The sequence below is a fragment of the Micromys minutus genome, assembly GCF_963924665.1.
Source record: "Micromys minutus genome assembly, chromosome: 14".
Classification (NCBI taxonomy): Eukaryota; Metazoa; Chordata; class Mammalia; order Rodentia; family Muridae; genus Micromys; species Micromys minutus.
Genome location: NC_137983.1, coordinates 36,431,854 through 36,453,327, shown reverse-complemented (window position 1 = coordinate 36,453,327; position 21,474 = coordinate 36,431,854). Strand labels below are relative to the sequence as shown.

General features: G+C 42.8%; 1 protein-coding gene across 1 annotated transcript; it reads left to right on the top strand.

The window, feature by feature from the left end:
* Positions 1-2,056: 2,056 nt before the first annotated feature.
* LOC308429910 (protein BEX4-like) lies at positions 2,057-19,999 on the top strand (the record flags this gene model as incomplete). Its single annotated transcript, XM_080928948.1, has 3 exons — positions 2,057-2,105; positions 16,838-16,943; positions 19,564-19,999. 3 exons carry the CDS (start codon positions 2,057-2,059, stop codon positions 19,997-19,999), a joined length of 591 nt encoding a protein of 196 aa, XP_080785074.1.
* Positions 20,000-21,474: the final 1,475 nt, after the last annotated feature.

Here is a 21,474-nt window from a genome sequence, read left to right as displayed (position 1 = left end):
CAGGTCGTCATCTCCCAGTGAGAGACAGCTATTGTGGAATGACTGTGACTACTGGAGCACCAGCCTCAAGAACAAAGGAAACAACCAGGTTCTCAGCTTCTCACGTGTGATTCTACTGTGATTATTGTAACGCTAAGTTCCTAAATGTGTGTGTGTGTGTGTGTGTGTGTGTGTGTGGTGTAGTATGTGTGGTATGTGTAGTGTGTGTGTGGTGTATATAAGTATGTGGTGTGTGTGGTGTGTGTATGTGTGTGAGATGTGTGTGGTATGTGTGATATGTGGTGTGGTGTGTTTGTATAGTGTGTGTGTATAGTGCGTGTGTGTGTGTGTGTGTGTGTGTGTGTGGTGTAGTATGTGTGGTATGTGTAGTGTGTGTGTGGTGTATGTAAGTATGTGGTGTGTGTGGTGTGTGTATGTGTGTGAGATGTGTGTGGTATGTGTGATATGTGGTGTGGTGTATGTAAGTATGTGGTGTGTGTGGTGTGTGTATGTGTGTGATGTGTGTGGTATGTGTGATATGTGGTGTGGTGTGTGTGTATAGTGTGTGTGTGTGTGTGTGTGTGTGGTGTAGTATGTGTGGTATGTGTAGTGTGTGTGTGGTGTATGTAAGTATGTGGTGTGTGTGGTGTATGTATGTGTGTGTGATGTGTGTGGTATGTGTGATATGTAGTGTGGTGTGTGTGTATAGTGTGTGTGTGTGTGTGTGTGTGTGTGTGTAGTGTGTGTGTGTGTGTGCATGCACACTCATGGGCACACTTGTGTGTGTGTGTGTGTGTGTGCTGTACATTCATCTCCTTGGTTTGGTTACTCTAGAAAACCCTGACTAAACAGTTGGCCTATTCCAAATGAACCCAAATGGCTCTCAAGCACAAGCAAGCTCAGAGTAAAGACAGGATCTCTAGCTCTCGCTGGCCAGCAAGGCACTCTGGTTTTTGAACTTCAGGACCACAATTTCTTTTTTTAATCTTTTTGTTTTGGGAATGTCATATAAAGCTCAGATCATCTCCACCGTTTCTTCACCCTCTCCAACCGCTCCCAATCTCCCCACCCATCTTGAATTCATGACTTCTTTTTTTCCTTTATTTTGATTTGTTATATTTCTTATTTACGTTTTAAATATTATCACCCTTCCTAGTTTCCTCTCCAGAATCCCCTATCCCATTCCCCCTCTCCCTGCCTCTAGAAGGTGCTCCCCACCAACCTTCTCCTGACTCCCTGCCCTGGCATTTCCCTACACTGGGGCATTGAGCCTTCACAGGTCCCAGGGCTTCTCCTCCCACTGATGCCCAACAAGGCCATCCTCTGCTACATATGCAGCTGGAGACATGGGTCTCTCCAAGTGTACCCTTTGTTTGGTGGTTTAAGTCCCTGGGAGCTCTGGGGAGTTGGTTGGTTGATGTTGTTCTTCCTATGGGGTTGCAAACCCCTTCAGCTCCTTCAGTCCTTTCTCTAACTCCTCTTCTTTATTATTGTACATGTGTATGTTTTCAACCCACTGAGTCTAATTAGCATTCCCTATATGTCTATGTGTAAAAACCTAACCACTTATAATTAAATAAACTATCAGGAGGCTTGTCCCTTGAGAAAACTGAATCTCTATCAGGAGACAGTGATTAGCTAAAGCTCTTCATTGAGGGGTGAGACTGTGAAGATCCCTCCCTCGTTCACATTAGCATGTTGGCTGGGATTGTCATTATGCTGGTCTTGTTACAGCAACTGTATTGTGGAAACTTCAAAGGGTGCAGCTTCTCTGCTGTGTTTAGAAAACCCTACCTAGAAGCGGGTATCCTGGCCCTCTGTTTCTTACTACCTTCCTGGTACCCTTTTCCACAATGTTCTCTGAGCCTGAGGTATGGGGACAATGTTCTAGATGCACCAGTTGGGGCTGACCATCACTTATTCCCTATCTCCTGACAACTTATGGTTGTCTGCAGCAGGTTCCATCCATTAAAGAAGCAGGGGGGTGCTTCTTTAATGAAGGGTTAGAGCCACATTTATTATTGTGTAAAGAGATAAATATTTGGAATATAGTTGGAAAGTATATTAATTTAGAGGCATGGCAGAAGCCGGTTCTCCTTCAAGGTCTATGGCCTCTCCAGTCACAGGTGCGTGGATAAGTTTAGAGTACCAGACATGAGTTGCCACCAATTGACTGAGCCATAAATCCAATTAGCCAACTGTTGGGTACTCCTGAGATATCAGGGCCACTGCTGGGTAATTGGAGATATTTTGCTAAGGCGGTCATCACTGTGGTTTGTAGGCTCTACAAGTGGGTTGGACAATTTATTCCTTTTCTCCCTTGGTAGCCTCCATGGCATCTTCCAATACTGATAACTAACCCTCTGGAAGGAGGCTGCCAGAACCAGCTTGATTCCTGAAAGTCTTGTATCTAAAGTATGTGGTGTCTTCGGCGATAAAGTCTCAGCATCCACGACAGCCAAGAGCAGTGGCAAGAGCTTGTATATTGGGAGCAGTGTCTGGGGACTTCCTGGCCAACAATTCATAGGGAGGTATCAACTGCTTTGAACTAAATGACAGCTATAAAACACTCCACCTAGCAACTGCACAGTATATTCCTTTGAGGGGCACGGAGAATGTTTACCGCGACAGAGCACATAAACAAATGGAGGCATAAAAGAAGTTCCATAAACTCATAAAACTGAAAGCTCTCTGGCTGTGACTTTTGTATCGTGCCTACAAAGCAACAAAAGAAATGACAATATAAAAACATGTGAGCACAAACATGCTCGCTCAGAGATGTACCTAATAGCTTTGTATATGATAACCAATAACCGGAAACAGCCCAAATGCCCATGAGCAGGTGAGCTAAAAAACAAATGCCAATGTACCCACAGAAAAGGGAACACTGCTCAGAAACACAAAAGAATAGACTGTTACTAGGTGCAACCATTAATGAACTAAAAGGTATTACCATAAACAAGAGGAGGCATGAGAATACATGATATAAATTCAACGCATGCGAAAAGGTAAATAAAGCCCATAACTGGGGAGAGAGGAGATCGCTCTTGCTATGTAAGCTTAAGAACATGTGTTTGATCCTTAACCTCCAGTGTGGCTGCACATGCTCTCAATCCCAGCACAGGAGTCAGCAAAAGGAGGTAGACAGGCATACCCCAGGCCTTCGATGGCTAGGCTCAGCAATATAGAAAATACTGAATTCCAAGTTGACTCTATCCCTAAAACTGGCCGTGTGGGGTGGAGGGATGGCTCTGCCCTGAAGAGCACTTGCTGCCCTTCCAGAGAAGCTGGGTTCAGTCCTCAGAACCTACATGGATCAAACCTACCTATATTCCCACCTCCAGGGACTCCAATACCCTCTTCTAACCACTAGACACACCTACAGGCGTGTGGCATCCATTCGACGGACACACTTGCATACATAAATAAATAAAAATATTTTTTTTCAAAAATAATAAGGTGGAAAGCAACAGAAGACCTCCATAACTGAATGTGACACATGTTTACACACGTGACATATACATGGTCCACATGCCTATGTCACGTGTACGCACACATACATTTTTAAAAAGCAACCAAAAGTCAGTGCTAGTGGGAATCAAAATGAAAGCTGTCTAGAGCTGGCTTATGAACTGACCACAGACAGGCTCCAGAGAGCTGGGCAGACATGGAAATCTTCCATGTCCTGGCTGCTCTGGGAAAGCATAGAGGTGGATACATTTGTCAAAACTTACCGAACACAAAGTAGCCGCAGTTTTAGCGGTGGATTGCGTGCTATTATGTACAGGTAGCATTGCATGTCTGTGAAGTGCCAGTAACGGCCCTGTACATGTACCTATCATACCATGTTCAGAGCAGCATTCCTGTACCTCTCTCCTTTCAGACTGTTCTGCTATTTCAGGGCTCACGGACTTACAATCCTGTCTCCCAGCTTCTATGAAATAGATGGTAATTTACCATCACCTATAATTTCTCTACTATCCAAAGGAACAGAACTTATTTCTCCCACGTCTGCCTCTCAGCTTTCCCGGCCTGTGAGCAGCCGTCACTCGTGCCTCAGCGTCTGTGGAAGCAGGCGGTATTTACCACTCTCTGCCTGACTTATCCTGTCTAAACAGAACCACCTCCTCTGATCCCAACCAGGTTGCCACATCCGTCTTACTTTGATGACGTAGCTCCACAAAGTTGATTTATTTAAAATTCCAAATGTAAGATGGAAGAAATAAATAAAACACACACGATAAAACAGAACGCGTCTTTTTAATGTTTAGAAATATAGTGAGGAAGTTTGACTACTCTAAGGACATGAAAAAAAATACAACCAGTAGAAAAAAAAGAACACAAAAAAAAAATAGACAGCAGGTCTGGTATAGTCAACAAGATATAAATGAGGAGATAAAAGTTTACTGATCAAGTTAATGGAATACATTATTTAAAACACTAAATCTTTATAATAAAAGGTTTTTTATTGTTCACATATGCAAAAAATATTAAAATTTTTCAAGCAGCACAGTATTACAAAGTAAGTTTTAAAAATAGAGATTTTGACAAAATAATATATTTCTAGTAAAGAAGAAAGAGAGAAAGAAGAGAGAGAGAGAGAGAGAGAGAGAGAGAGAGAGAGAGAGGAAAAGAGGAGAACCCCTACAACTATACTACACCCATTTGCCTTCATTTAAACAGTTAGAAATGGACATAGACTAATTTCAAGCAGTAATGACCCTTGGGTACTATAGACTATTATATCATGCATCTACTAAACATATTTAGAATTATTAACACAATTATTATGCCTAAATCAAACTGAAAAAAAATGTTAAAACTGTGCAAATGTACACCACACTTTTCTGCTCCATTCTCCTGTTGATGGGTCTCTAGGCTGGTTCCCTCTCCTTGCTATTTTGAATAATGCCGCAACGAGAATCCTGTTAGTTTAAGTAACGCACTGTCAATCCAAGCTTTGAAGCCAAACAAGGAAGACTAAGGCGGGCCTGGCAAGAACGATAGAAAAGAAATGGGACGGTGAGGTGAACACGAAGGCTTTGGGGAGCGTGAAGAAGAGCTGGGGCCTCAACAGAGCTTAGACCCGACCGTGTACGACATTCCCTTCTAACCCCACCTTAACTGCACATTCTCTCTCGACCTCATCTCACATTTCCAGTATCCTCTCCTACCACCCATCCTTATCCCTATCCCTCCTCTTGATTGGCTCATCCTTCCCCACGCACCTTTAAGTCCTTAAGTTCCACAAGACTCGATAGGGCAGATTCTAAAACCCAGGCTAAAATGGTAAGTACGCAAGTGCTGTAGGAACTGAGGTAGGAACTGTGTGGGGCTTTTCCTTTCTGTTAAAATCTTGGTGCTTTTTACTTTTAAAATTGTTTATAATTATTACTATCAAAATAATACATGAATATAATTAAGGGGCTGGAGAGATGGCTCACCAGTTAAGAGCACCAGTTGGGTTAAGAGGTCCTGGGTTCAATTCCTAGCATCCACATGACAGTTCACAACTATCTGTAACTCCAGTTCCAGGGCACCTGACACTCTCACATGTGCACATGAAACACCAATGCACATTTTTTTAAAGTACATGAATGTAATTAAAGCAATCTAACACTAATACAAACTTTATCATGAAAACAGTCACTTCTGCTTTCCTTCTACAACACCATCTCATTATAAGCTGAACAATAAATTAAGCCAGGAATTGGCCTAAGTTAATATGATAAATGTATGTGTTGTAGATTAGACGCTTCAGTATTTCCATCATTAACACAAAACATGTATTGTGACTACATTTCTTTCTTAAGTAGTTGGTGATAGTCTCACTTGGGGTATCTACTGCTGCGACAAAACACCATGATCAAAAGCAACCTGGAGAGGAAAGGCTTTATTTCAGCTCATAGCTTATAGCCTATCAGCCTGGAAATGCAGGGCAGGAATCAGATACAGGAACCTATGGGCAGGAACTGATACAGAAGCTGTAGAAGAATGCAGGTTACTCGCTTGCTTCTAGTGGTCTGCTTAGACTGCTCTCCTAAAGAACCGGGAAACGCCAGCCCACAGGTGGCGCCACCTACAAGGGGCTGGGTCTTCCCATATCAATAACCAATGTAGACAAATGTACTACAGACGTGCTACAGGTCACTCTCAGGACACATTTTCTTAGTTGACAGTCCCTCTTCCCAAGTAATTGTAGCTTATGTCATATTACACAAAACCAGCCAGTACAACTGATTCTTTGTCAACTTGACACAAGAACATATTAGTATTTAACAAGAACCTTTCTTTTCTCACTTGTTCCCAAGATAGTATGTTAATATCAATATCACAGTATAAAACAACTTTTAGGGGCTGGAGAGATGGCTCAGTGGTTAAGAGCACCGGCTGCTCTTCCAGAGGTCCTGAGTTCAATTCCCAGCAACCACATGATGGCTCACAACCGTCTGTAATGGAATCTGATGCCCTCTTCTGGTGTGTCTGAAGACAGCTACAGTGTACTCATATAAATAAAATAAATAAATCTTTAAACAAAATGAAAAAACTTTTAAATTCCACGGTCTTTGAATCATACATCCCTTTGAACAATAGCCCCACTTGGGCTCTCTTCAGAATGCTGACCCTCTCACGTGGTGCCAGCCTTCACCTTTTCCACCTGTCTCCTTCAAACCTGGGCCTCAACTGCTGCTGAAGCCGCCCCTTCACCTACGTCTTTCCCTAAAGAGTCTTCAATCTCTTAAAAATACTCAGTCTCTTTTGAAGACTCTAAAACATCCCAAGTCTGTCTAAAACTCCAAAGTCTGTTTAAAAATCCAAAATGTCTGTCAACTGTGGGCTCCTGTAAAATCAAATATAAGTAAATACTCTTTTGCCCCAGGGGTAATAAGCAGAGCATGACACAGTCATTTCAAGACAAAACTCTAAGAGCTAAGTGCTCGATATCTGGGACTCACTCATGAGCCCCTAGGCTCTAAGGGCTTTGGCACAAGCACAACACCTCCAGCTCTGCCATCTGTAACACACAGGGCTTGTCTCCCAGGCTCATGACAGATCCACTCCATAGCTGCTGTTGTCCTTGCTGGTTACCCCATCATACCAGGATCTCCAAAATGCTGGGGCCTCTTACTACAAGTTGCTCTTTCAGCAATAGCCTCTCTTGGGCTCCCTTCAGGAATGCTGACCCTACCACATGGTGACAACTCTCCACTTCTCTCGATGATTCCTTTAATCCTAGGGCTTCTAATGCAACTGAAGCCTCCCCTTCACCTATTCCTTCCCCTGACCTTCACAGTGCCAAACCTCATCTACTCTCCATGATACACTCGTGTCTTTAACCACCAATAGGAACAGCCTTATCCCCCTCTGGATTACAGCTTCCACCTGTTGACCCTGAGGAAACAATACCAGAAGATATCACCCCAATGATGCTGGTCTCATCTTAGTCATCTCTAATTTCCCAGCTCCAGCTGACCAGCATTGATTGTCCCAGCAAAGCAAAGCTTCATTTTACTAGTGATGGCCTCTTGTTAGTTGCAGCCAATTCTTCAGATCCAGCTGACCAGAACCACAAATTCTTAATTTAAAATATATCAACAAAGTTGATAGAGACTTTGTTTTTCCTCTGAAAATTCACAGCCATGTCTCAATCATTTCTGCTCTCAGCATTATCTTCTAAATTCCCACAAAACATCCCAATAAGTTCTCAACACTAAATCATCTTAAAATTCCAAAGTTCTTCCACAATCCTCCCCAAAATGTGGTTAGGTCTCTCATAGAAATACCTCACAGCATGTTACCAATTTCTGTGTTAGCGTTTCTATTACTGTTATAAAACACCTTGGCCAAAGGCAACTTAGGGAAGAAAAGGTTTATTTCTCCTTATAACTTGTAATCAACCATCCAGGGAAGCTAAGACAAGAACTCAATGCAGGAACTATAGCAGAGGGCATGATGGGGTGCTTTTCATTTGCTTGCTCTTTATGGCTTGCTCAGCCTGCTTTCTTATCACACCCATGACTACCAGCCCAGGAGTAACATCATCCACAATAAACTGAACTCCTACATCAGTTGAGAATTAAGAAAATGCCCTACAGAGATGCCTGCTAACCAATCTTATGAAGGCATCGCCTTAATTGAGAGTTCTTCCCAAATAACTTAAGCTTGTATCAAGTTGACATAAAACTAGCCAACACACCAACACTTCCTGGAATTATTAATGCCTCCTATTTCTTTTATAACCTTCTCAGAAGCTCCAAAAGGTTTGCAAATCATCTTCAAAATTATGTGTATATCAAACACATCAGATAATCTATGCCCTTAAGACAGTCATGGTCCATTTGAGATTCTCTGTAATTTGAAAAAAAAGAAAAAGAAAAACAAACAAACAAACAAACAAACCTGCAGTCCCTGTGAGGGAAGTGGGTGAAGTTCCTTACTTTTAAATTCATGACTTAATGTACTTCGCTGCTGTCAATTCCTAAATGGGTCTACGTGATCATTACCAGTATCTGGTCACAGTCTGTCTACTATACTCCCAGCTTCTAAAATTGCTTTGCTATCTAATGCTGGCTATGGTCTGTGCTCCCAGCCTCTGAAATTTTACTCTTCATCCCTTTAATCTTACAATTAATTCAGTGTAAACTGGAAAAAGCCAAAAGACACCATTTACTATCACCCCCTCTTCTTTGTAAATATCCTCTTCCAAGTAGTTGGTACTGCTCTTGTACCAACATCTCCCAGCCACCCATGCATCTGCTTGGGCTGGACAAATCTCCATGACTATTCTCTCAGCCTTAAATTATGACCTCCCCTTAACCTGTTGCATGGAGAAAGACTCTGATGAGAATAAATAAAATGAAAGGGGAAATGGGCATTCTATGAAGCTTGTGGTTGGCATCTGAGATGTCACCGGGATCCTTCCCTTGAAGTAAGAATACTTCAGAAAGTCAAGGACCAAAAGGCGCATTGACCACTGGCCTTCATACAAGGCCCTTAGGTCTAAGCCAGGCCTTGTTCTCACTTACAGTATAAACTCATGATGGAAATGTTGATGCCTCTCTAGTAATTTTTTCCAGGCTTCTTGGGTTTTTTTTTTTTTTTTTTTTTCTCATTTTAGCTGCATAATAGTATATTGAACCCTGTCAGTTCTCTGAAATTCTCAGTAGGTTTCTTTCTGCTGCGCAGATCCATCATGCCAGATCTGTCACGTACTCAACTTTGATTTCTGGAAGGTCGTTTAGATGCATACGTGATGCACTACTAACCCGTGCTCATGTCTTGTCTATCTGTCACTTCCAATGGGCTCTCATCCAGTTCATACAACCAACCTGTGATTGCTCACACATTCCTTCCTGAAGCTCCAGTCTCAAGGTGCATGTCTACAACTGGACACACTCCATTTCCTAGTTACCTACTACACAGTCCAACTGCACTCCAACCAAGCTACCAGGCCATGAATCCTTAGTCATCATCATCAGATTAGGGATGATTTTCAGAAATTCTTTTATCTCCCAAGTTCAAAGGTAGCCTAGGCTATATAGTGAAAGGTGAAAGATCCTCTCCCTCTTCCTCTCCCTCTTCCTCTCCCTCCCTCTCCTGACTCTCTCTCTCACACACAAACATACACAGAATGTGTACAAGCTGGAGTTAATCACAGAGAAAGGAGCCTCCCTTGAGGAAATGCCTCCATGAGATCCAGCTGTAAGGCATTTTCTCAATTAATGATTAATATTGAAGAGCACATTGTGGGTGGTGCCATCCCTGTGCTGATAGACCTGGGTTCTATAAGAAAGCAAGCTGAGCAAGTCAGGGGAAGCAAGCCAATAAGGAGCACCCCACCATGGCCTCTGCATCAGCTCCTGCCTCCAAGTTCCTATCCTGTGTGCGTTCCTGTCCTGATTTCCTTTGGTGATGAACAGTAATGTGGAAGTGTAAGCTGAATAAACCCTTTCCTCCCCACCTCGCTTCTTGGTCATGATGTTTGTGCAGGAATAGAAACCCTGACTAACACACCCAGCTATAGACTCGTTGGTCTTTCAAAGATAGTTACCGAATTCTGTTTGGACATCTGGAATTTTATGAGCCCCCGGTTTAATTAGGTGATTTTTGTTAAAATAGCAAGGATACAAGCTTCTAGCAATACAAGCATTTTTGGGTTTTTTTGTTTGTTTGTTTTGTTTTGGCCACAGGTCAAAGTGGGTGTCCCTGAAGAACTGTTGGGAAGTGTGGTGATGAGAGAACAGCCAGACTGAGCAATGGGGTGGGAGAAGAGGAGCAGGTTCCTCAAGTGGTACATAGACAGGCTGTGCTATCCTCCAGAGTCCTGACATAAATAAACATGTTTTAATGTCCATCTCAATGTTAATGTTAACTTTAGTGCACGGAATCAAATGATTTAGGAAGAAGCCACGTTTTTCATTTATCATGTTTCTCTTCAGAAATATTTTAAGTATCTCTATGATATATATACAAATCTGTGTGTATATATTTATATATACATATATGCTGATACACACACACACACACACACACACATCAGTTGAGTTTTATGATTTTTCCCATAGAGATTCACATGTTTCATTTGAGTGTTATTCATAGACATTTTCACTTTTTTGTTGCTGTTATAAATAGAATCTTGTTTTTCTTTCATTGCAACTGTTAACTAGGCATTTTTACATTTCTACAGAGACTGGCCACAATAACTTTAACCCAGAAATTTTTAAAAACAACTATCTCCAATGGTTCACTTACATAAAAGGCAAAAGAAGGGGTAAAGGGTACTCATAGTGCCTCGGACTGGATACCACACCCTTTTCTGGTGAAATCTTTAACATAAACACTGTATACCTATTGATGAGTTCAAATGTCAAGTTAAAATAATAAATCTTACTGTGAAATCAGATGGCAGACTTCTCTTCAAAACTAATAGATAAAGCCTGAATGCATGGTCAGGCTGGGTGTGGTGCACGCCTTTAATCCCAGTACTCAGGAGGCAGAGGCAGGCGGATCTCTATGAATTCAATGCCAGCCTGGTCTACAAAACAACACACACACACACACACACACACACACACACACACACACACACACACACACACACATGAATACACTGTCAGGCATAAGCTGCCTTCTCTCCATCACTGTGAACAACCAAAGCATTTCCTCCCCTGTGCAGCATCTTCTGCTCTTTTGCTGCCTGGGGCAGAGCAGAGCAGATGTGAGCTGGCTGAGGTTCAGACTGTAGCCAGTTTGCACCACTGAGCAACAGAGAGCCTAGAGTATGTTCTCTATTTCCTGGAGTCGCAAAGCATCACTAATAGAATTTGCCAACAGTGGGATCCACCTAATGCTTTCAATCCTCTAATCTCTGAAAGCCAGCCATGTGAGCAAAGTCTAAAACAGTGTGCTGAGGGTTTAAGCAGAACCCATCGTGGTTTTGGTCAGTCCATAACATCTGCCTTTAAATGTAGTGATAAACAGCTGCATTTTCAGCTATTCCTCCCAGACTATTGAAAACCCTATTTTTAAGTATTAAATACTAATTAGTACTCCGTGTGTGGGGGGCTGTGGGTGGTTGGGGAGAGGAACCTATGTGAGGTATGGCAGTGCGTGTCTATATTCCCAGTACTGGGAAGTTGGAAACAGGGTAGCTCTTGGGCCTGCTTGCCATTAAATCTAGATGAATCCATGAACTACCTGTTTATTGAGAGACCTTGCTTTGAAACATAAAGCTGAACAAAACTGAGGTCAATATTACTCCAGCCTCTGGTCTCCCCAGATGTGCATGCACATGCACCTATACACATACGTGCACCTGTGTGTGCAAACATACACCAAAACATTTTCTAAAGCTGTTCGTGTAAGTCAACTTCAAACGAGGACATACTTATAAAAACAAAAGCCCACAGTGGAGTGACTCTTCCATTCAAGAGAAGGTCATCACTGGCCCCAAAGAATACTACAACATTAAGATCCCCAAGTTTCATAACTGCATGATATCAACAAATGACCAATGAACTTGGAGCAACCCTGTGCCCAGATAGACAATAAGCACCTTGAGCCAAGAAAACATAAGTTTGTAGATCAATCAAATCAAATGACGGGGTGTCTAACTAAAGAGAGACAAGCCAAGGCCCCTTGGTAACTTTCATCCTTGACCCTGGTATGAGATACAAATCTCTTGTATTAATAGACTTGAAAACCAAGGTGTCAGAATCTTTAAATAGCCACCCCCAACAGAGGAGTCTTTGTTATCAAGTTCACATGGGCCTGTCCAATAACCTTTTTTCTTTGCTAGCACTGGCCTTGCCCTAAGCAAGCAGAATGAATTGAGTACTAGCAGGGCAGCCTTGGGAAACCAGACAATGTGCTGAAGTAAGAATCTAAGGTTCCTAACATTGGATATTCTCCCGATAATGATAAGATAAACCATTTCGCTGGAGTCTTGAGGGAATGAGGTAATCAAAATTATGCTATGGTCCATTATGCATAGAATGATGTGCAGATGTTTTCCATCCCCTCTGCGGAGCCAGCAGGCAGGAGAGGGCACTTGCTGTGGCACAGAAGTGTGCAACAGCATTCCTGTATCTCTAACTGCATCAGCCTCCCCTACGGAGTCAATCTCCTGTGGCAGGGCCAGGAGTAAGCGTGTTCTTTTTTTTTTTTTTTTTTTTTTTTTTACAAGTATTGAAAATGAGTCAAATAAAAAGTGGTGTGTAAAGCACAGAGCATATAAATAAACCCAAAGTTTCTTCATGAAGTTGGAAGAAAATGATGGTAGAATTTTACGGAGCCTTCAAGACTTCAGCAAATAGGACAGGGATGCTGCATTCTGGGGCCTAGATACAAAGGTCTAGAAACAGGAGGAAGGGGATTTTGAGGGAAGGAAGCTCTTGTCAGGTGTCTGTTCATTGATTCAGATGAAACCCAGTTGGTTACATTACTAGGCCACTAATAAATCGATTTTAAAAAGGAACTGTATTTGGACTGATAGGTTCAAAGGTCACTTGGCTCCATTGTGAACCAGGCAATGAGACAGAACATCATAAAAAGAGCCTGTGGTTTGGCAAAACTGCTCACTTCATATCAACCAGGAAGCAGAGGTGGGGAAAGGACAGTGGGAAAAAGAATGAAAGGAAGATAGGAAAAGGGAAAAAGAAATGAGAGTGGACAGGGGTGGGTAGGATGTCTCTGTAACCTACTTTCTCTAACTTGACCCTTTCTCATAATGGTTGCACTCCTTCCAAGGCCTCATCAAGCTGTGGCTCCACTAATAGAAGAATCCGCTTATGAGCACAGAGCTTTTTGATCTAAGGACCTCACCTCTCACCAACTTTGCCCAGGGAAAGATATCTTCCACAGATGGGCTTTAGGGAAGGATTCAGAATCGAAACCATGACAACAACCCAGCCTATTGTGACTCGTGTTTTGTTTTGTTAGTTTGTTTTATTCTCCTCACACACATGCAATACATTTTTTTTTTTTTTTTTTTTTTTTTTTTTTTGGAACACACAATTTTCCCTCCTCCGTCTTTCTCAGCGCCCTTCCCCTTCCACTCCCAACCTTCCCACTCTCTCAGATCCATTCCTCTGTTTCCCTTCAGAAAAGATCCACCCAGGGATATCAACCAAATACGGCATAATAAGCTACAGTAAGACCAAGGACAAATCCTTGTATCAGGGCTGGGTAAGGCAACCCAGGAGGACAAAAAGGGTCCCAAGAGCAGGTGATTCCACTCACACTGTTAGGGGTTCCCTAAGAACAACCATAATGCCAACAACCATAATGGAAGAACAAAGGACCCCTGCAGGCTCCGAGATTGCTGCTTCATTTTCTGTGAGCCTCTAGGAGCCCTGCCTCTGCCTCCTACAATTCTTCCTCATCTTCTGCAGGATCGGGGAGTAGGGAGGGGGATTGGGAGTGGGGTGTCTCTGACCTGCTCTTGGTCTGACCTGCTCTTGGGCTCCCTTTTCTCCTACTGGGTTGCCTCGCTCAGCCCTGATATGAGGGTTTGTGCCCACTCTCCATGAAGATCTCCATGGCACTGAGCAAACGAGTTCATCTTACATAAGGCTTGTGGGAGTTCGGTTACTAACAGCTGAAGAGAAGAGACTCTGTCTCCCACTACAGCCGCCGCTGTGGCACGGTCTCTTTGTCAATAACTAAGAAGTTCTCATTCCATAGACCCAGTCTTGTGTTTGGGTGACACCCTATTTTGAGGTCAACTGTTTATCAAGTTTTTTTTTTTTTAATTTGCTTAGACTTATTTTGTGTGTGTGAGTACATTGTCACTGTTTTCAGACACACCAGAAGAGGGCATTGAATCCCCAGGTGGTTGTGAGGCACCATGTGGTTGCTGGGATTTGAACTCAGGACCTCTGGAGGAGCAGTCGGTGCTCTTAACCGCTGAGCCATCTCTCCAGCCCTGTTTAACAAGTTTAATTATAGCTTTTAAAAGTTGTATTTAAGTAGCGGCTGCATTAGTGACTAATTGAACAACTGGGAGTAAACTTATGGATGTGCCACAGTCTATGATATTTGGGAACTATTAGATTCCTCAGACTCCTCCAAACATCAACTAAGTCCTAATGATCCATAATTTAATGATGTGCATAAAAATCCTTTTCTCATTATTTTGGTTCTCTTTATAATTTCAGATTCCTAGAAAAACTGGTCACATTACCTTTTACCAGCACCAAGTTCCTCGTGGTCTTTTATTTTTAAAAGATGAGATTTGTGTTCAGTGGAGTCATAGCCTCAGTGGTTTGGAGACATTTTACTCTACCAGAGGATCTGAGGTGTGTTCCTAGACCCCTGTCAGCAAGTACAAACCAGCTGTAGGTTCGGTTCTAAGGGATCTGACCCCTTCTTATGGTCTACACACACACACACACACACACACACACACAGTCACACACAGTCACACACACTCATACACACACAGTTACTCACACTCATACACACACACACTCACAGTCACACACACTCATACACACACACACACACACGCACACGCACACACACACACACAGTCACACACAGTCACACACACTCATACACACACAGTCACACACACTCATACACACACACACTCACAGTCACACACACACACACACACACACACACACACACACACACATACACACACACACTAGAAAAGAGAATGCCATTGTCCAGAGTTTCAACTTTCTATTTGATTTTCTATATACCACATGTAACATTTTATCTAAAACAACAAGGCATCAAAAAGAATTGTCTATTAATTGAAAAAAATCAATGGGAATCCACATCAATGAAAGCCCAAATATTGAAATTTCCAAAAGCAAAGTTTAAACAAGGATGGCTGATATATTCAACTGAACAAGACAGGATGAAAGATACTGTAACTGAAAACTAGTTCGGATCAAATAGAATCTTGAAACTGAACAGTGAAGTTTAGACCGTAAACAAAACTCTACAAACATAAATAAAATTACCTTCCAAGGGTAAAAATTCAATAAACCCACATTCAAACAAAACTGAGATCTCACCAACAGACACATAAGCCAGGAGGGGAATTGAGACAGACTTTAGATGCTTTAGTAAAACAAATAAGGTAATAGATTTAGCCATAAATATTTAAATAGTTACAACAAATTTTCCCTGGCTAAATATTCCAAAAGAGATAAGAATCGAAACACTTGGGAAATCAACATAAAACTTAACTCTTCTTTTTCCTTATAAATACCATAAAATAAATATAAAGACATAGGCGGTTTCACCAATGTGGTGATTAATTTTTGTCTACTTGACTTGTCCACAGAGGCCAGATCTTTGGTCAAACATTCTGGCTGGTTTTGTGAGTGCTTTTAGATGCAATTACTATTTAAGCTGGTAGACTAAAGGAGAGAATCCCCACAGCACGCTAGAGGGCGCTGTACAGTTGGTGGCCTTTGTGTTTGAACAAGGCTGTTACTTCCGGTTCCTGTGACTGCAATAGAATGCCCTGATGACAGCGGAAGTGGAGGAGAAAGAGTTCATCGCACGCAGTTGCAAGATACAGTCCATTGTGAGAATGGGGAGCCATGACAAGAGTGTGAGGCAGCTAGCTACTCATGTCACATCCACAGTCAGGAAACAAAGAATGACGAATTCTACTCCTCCTCCTTCAGTGTTTTATTCAGTCCCGGGGCCCGGTCTCTAGAATGGCACCACCGAAATTAAGGTTGTTCTTCCCTCATCCATTAACCCAATCTTGATAATCCCTTTCACGTGCACCAGACTAGACTTGAACTCACAGAGCTCTGCTTGCCTAAGCCTCCCAACATGCTGGGATTGAAAGCAAGCCCTACCCGCGCCTAGTTGTTAAGTAGACATTTCTAATTCACATATAGACTTGTTTGTTTTGGTTTGGTTTGGTTTGGTTCGGTTCGGTTCGGTTCGGTTTGGTTTGGGTTTTGTGGATATTTTCTTTATTTACATTCCAGATGTTATTCCCTCTCCCGGTTTCCCCTCCTGAACTTCCCTATTCCATCCCCCTTCCCCCCTGCTTCTGTGAGGGTGCTCCCACACCCACCCACCTATCCACCCACCCACTCACTCCCTCCTGCCTCCCCGCCCTGACATTCCCCTACACTAGGGCATCGAGCCTTCCCAGACCCAAGGGCCTCCCTTCCCACTGATGTCAAACAAGGCCATCCTCTGCTACATGAGCAGCTGGAGCCATGGGTCCCTCCGTGTGTGCTCTTTGGTTGGTGATTTAGTCCCTGGGAGACACTGGTTGGTTGGGTGGGTGGGTGAGTGGGTGGGTGCCGTTTGTTTGTTTGTTTGTTGCTTTTAAGGCGAGTAGAAATAATAAAAACGTTTTTTCTTTCGTTAGGCTTCTTCAGCTCCCGATGCTTAGCACTGAAGTCACACCGAGGTGTGAGCCACATCCTGTTGTCCGACCCCTGCACACAGCACCGCACCTTGATCTCTGAATGGCGGTATTTCCGGGATTTCTTTTTTTAATGCTTTTGAGAATTCTAAGTATTCGCGGTGACAACCTAAAACATAGACCTTTGAAAATGGCAGCCTTCCTTCACACTTCCAAATCACTATCACCTCCATCGTCACGTTGCCTACTAAAAACCCGGGCACTGGACACACGGATCCTTTGATTAGCACTACAGCCATAAGTAATTAGTAATGTCACTTTATGATGAAGGACCCCAAACGTAGATGGGGGAGCAATTGGCCAGGAACAGACTAGCTCTGGTCTGATGTTGACAGGAATCTGAGCCTAAGTCTAGAGCCTTCAGCTTCTCCCCTCCCTCCAAAACTAAGACTTGTTAACTGTATGGTCCTTAAAAGAAACAACAACTTATATTCTGAAGTACAGAACTGGGCCGCTCTTTTTACTTGGCACTAGTCTAAGTTAATCGTTATAGATTACTGTCTCAACGCAAGACTATTAACGGAATGGGGCCTAAAAAGACGCTGAGTGTGCTGGTGGTGTACATGCAGGATATATCAAGAATTTTATAACCAAGTCTGTGTCCAATAAAAGGTAACTCCTAAAAGTTTCTACTCTCTCACTTCTGGACAGAATCTTTGGCATCTATAACAATTTCCTCCCTCTGTTAATAAAGAAAAAGAAATAAAAATTGGTGGCTTGGTTTGTGTATTTCTGTGAACAGGGCCTGCCATCTAGTGGCTAACGTAGGAACTTCAGACACAGTTTTTAATTACACCTTTTTCTTCCAGGCCGAGAAATTATTTCCAGAAGACATTATCCTACAATATGCTTCTCTTCTCTATCTACCTCTGTTTCTGCCTGCCTCTCTCTATCTCTGTCTCTCCATATCTCCCTATCTCTGTCTCCCTATCTTTGTCTCTGTCTCCCTATCTCTGTCTCTCTATATCTCTCTATCTCTGTGTGTGTATGTTTTTGTGTGTGTGTGTGAGTGTATGTGTGTGTATGTGTGTTTGTATGTGTGTATGTGTGTATATGTGTTTGTATGTGTGTATCTGTGTGTATGTATGTTTGTCTGTGTGTATGTGTGTGTGTGTGTGTGTGTGTGTATTCTACAACACACATGTGCAGGTCGGAGGACACTGAAGTCAGTCAGTTGTCTCCTTCAACATGTTTGTGGTTACAGGAGACTGAACTGTTCTCCAGGCTTGCGGCAGGTGACTTTTCCTGAGGAGTCATGTTGGCCACCCTCTTTCAGTGCTTTAGCATCGTTAGTAAGCTAAGGTAGACGGTGGCACTGGCATCATGTAAGGTAGAAAATAAAACAGTCCTTACCACAAGCATAAGTTGGACCGAAGATCAGAATGAAACCATAGATGTATGTAAAAGGTGAACCTGTGTTTGTCTGTGGGCGACGTGTGAACACACAGACACAGACCCGTAGGAAGGAATGCTCTGAGTCATGTAAATATTGGAGCTAAAATGTGAATATAATTTGACAAGAAGACACATTTTCAAATTGAGTAAGTAATATAATAAAGACGGTTTGGGCAGGCATGTTTTTGCCCTCTGGTTTTGGCGTGTTTTTAATGCATGCAAATATATGATCATGAGAAAAGTCAGAACTCTTAAGACGTCAGTGGAAATCTACCACCAAATGGCTGATGGCTTCTCGAGTTGTCATTAAGCAATGATCGGGTCGCCTAAGTCCTGCTTCTTCAGACCCCCTCCATTAGCCCTGTGTTTCCACTGAGCCATGTGGATGGGAGAGACATCCTTCCACCATCTTTGAACAGGACCAACCAAGCAGTTCGCCTGCCGCTCAAATGCCAGGTATGAGAGCTGGCCCTTATCCAGTTGAAGGGACATACCTGTCCCCGTCTTATACCCAGATCCATAAGTGTGGGGTCACAAAGCTGACTGTCCTCTGCTTTCTAACAGAGGAATAACTGCCAGGCAGGGGGTGGATGACTTGGGACGTGTGGGCTCCATCTCAGTCTTCCGTCACCTCCTCCTGCATCTGCTCAGGCCCTGCTTTAAGAACAAAGGTAACGGCCTGTCAAGCCGAACTTTCTGTAGGATGGGGCTGGGCAGAGAACTGTAAAAGGCAAAGTCAGGGTCCTGACCTAGCCCTGCACTATTTTTACAGACAGTCTCATGACACAAAACCAAACTAGCAACATTTTGTTTTTATAAGATGGGTTCTTGTTATGTAGCCCAGGCTGGCCCCAAACACATAATCCTTCTACCACAGCTCCCAGGGGCTAAAATTAAGGACATGTGCCACCATGCCTGGCTAAATTATTAGCTATAATAACCACCTCTGCACAACCCATGGAGGCCATAGCAGAGATTTGTCCTGACTCAACTACCCACTGCTTGAACACAGAGAAGCTGGAGAGCCATGAAGAGAGACGTGGGAAACCTACTGCTAGCCCAATGCTAGACACACAGAGTCTAATAGAATGGTATATAGAAGCAGGGACACAAAAATCATTCCATGTGTAATCAATAGTAGACTAAACCTTCCTGACAAGAAATCTGGGCACAACTTACATATTACCACCCCCAAAAGGAGCAAACATGGGGAGAAAGTCCCTTTAAAACAGCAAAAATAGCCCACCCGCTCAGCCATCCTGGGTTGCTCGTAGGTCAGAGGACCAGAAGCTTCGAGGAGCACCTGGTGGTGAGCATCGCTGGGAAGAGAAGGCGAGGATAGGCCCAGGAGTAGTGGCGTCCAAAGTCAAGCAAGTCATACTGGATCTCACTGTGGAGAAAGACAAAAAGAACAAAAAAGGTGGGAAGGCCTCCAAACAAAGTGAAGAAGAATCCCACCATCTGGAAGAGGTTGAAAACAAGAAGCCTGGGGGAAATGTCAGAAGGAAAGTCAGGCGATTTGTGCCTAACTTTCTATGGGCCATACCTAATAGACATGTTGATCACAATGAAGGTGGGGAGGATGTTGGCAGATTTGTAGGGCAGGTGATGGAAGCCAAGAGAAAGACTAAGGAGCAACAGATGAGGCCTTACATGCGTTTCCGAACCCCGAAACCTGACAATCATTATGACTTTTGCCTCATACCTTGAAATCTAAGGTTTTCTCTAGGCTCACAAAATGGCTACTGTTTTACAAGCTTGTATTTAGTGGGGTATTTTTTTTTCTGTAAAACTTTTGGTGTTTCCACTTAACAGTTTTCTACGTAAACGTTGTTTAATCGTTGCATTGAATTCTAAACATTCTGATCAGCATGGTAATTCAACCCATTTTAGAAAAAAAAATCTTTTTCATAATTTGAAATTAATAAAGCAATTTAAAAAGCAAAAAAAAAAAAAACAGCAAAAATAAATATGGCTTCCCTTTTACAACTCGTATCAAAAAATTACCTTTTTACTTATATACTTTGTAGTGGTTAGATTTTCTTTTCCTTTTTTGTCAACTTGACATAAGTTTGGGTCACCTAGGCAAAGGAATTCTTATTTATGAGAAAATGCCCCTATAAGGTTGGCCTATAGGAAAGTCTTAGAAGGTATTTTCTTGATTGAAAGATGCAGGAGGGCCAAGCTTACTGTGAACAGTGCCAGATGTAGGTGCGGAGCCACTGGAAAGCAGGCTGAGGATGTCCTGAGGAGCAAGCTAGTGCGCAGTGTCCCTCCATGGCCTCTGCTTCAGTTCTTGCCTCCAGGTCCCTTCCTTGGCTTCCCTCAGTGGACTCTGATCTGGAATATGTAAGACAGAGAAACCTTTTCTTCCCCAGTTTACTCTCGGCCATGGTATTTATCAGAGCAGTAGAAACCAAATTAAGAAACACAGATCCTTTAGTGTTACCTCAGAGCCCTAGCAACTAGGTCTGCTGTGAGGAAAAGGTATGGCTGCCTCTCTCAGGGGAAGAGGTCTGGGGTATCAGGAGTCTGTGTGTCTTCAGCATGTGAGGCACAACCATACTTATTATTGTATCTTCTGTGTACTTCTTGGGCTCCGGTGGATAAGATTGTTGTGCCTAAAGGCTCTGAAAGAGCTGAAACCGAACATTTACTAGAATAACTTCAAGATCGAACTATGCCCTGAGCCAACATTTACTCTCATCTATTTCCCAGCTCAAATTATGCCCAGCCTTACAATGTAATATACCTTGAAAAAAATGTCCAAGGAGCACAAAGGACATTTCTGAATCCCCAAATCCTTCAGCAGCAATATAAAAATGCACCAAACTGCAAAAGTATGAATAGTAACTATCGAGGGAAAAATCAGACTCCAGAAATAAAATCCTCTTCTATAACACAGCTGAAGAGCTGGTTCCAAACTGCCAAACCCCTCCAAAATTCTCACATTCCTTAGTTTTAGACCGAGAGTTCCACATAAACACTAGATGAAGTCCAGCCCCTCCTTCAGTAGCCACAGCATGAAATCCCAAGAATAAACCAGTCATTACATCCAAGTTAAATAACACACTCAAGGCTCTGCTGACACCAGCCAACACGGATCCCACATAAGAAAAGGTGGCATCCTGGGCACACGTAGAAAATACAAAGGTACTCCTTAAAGTTACTCCAAACAAACCCAT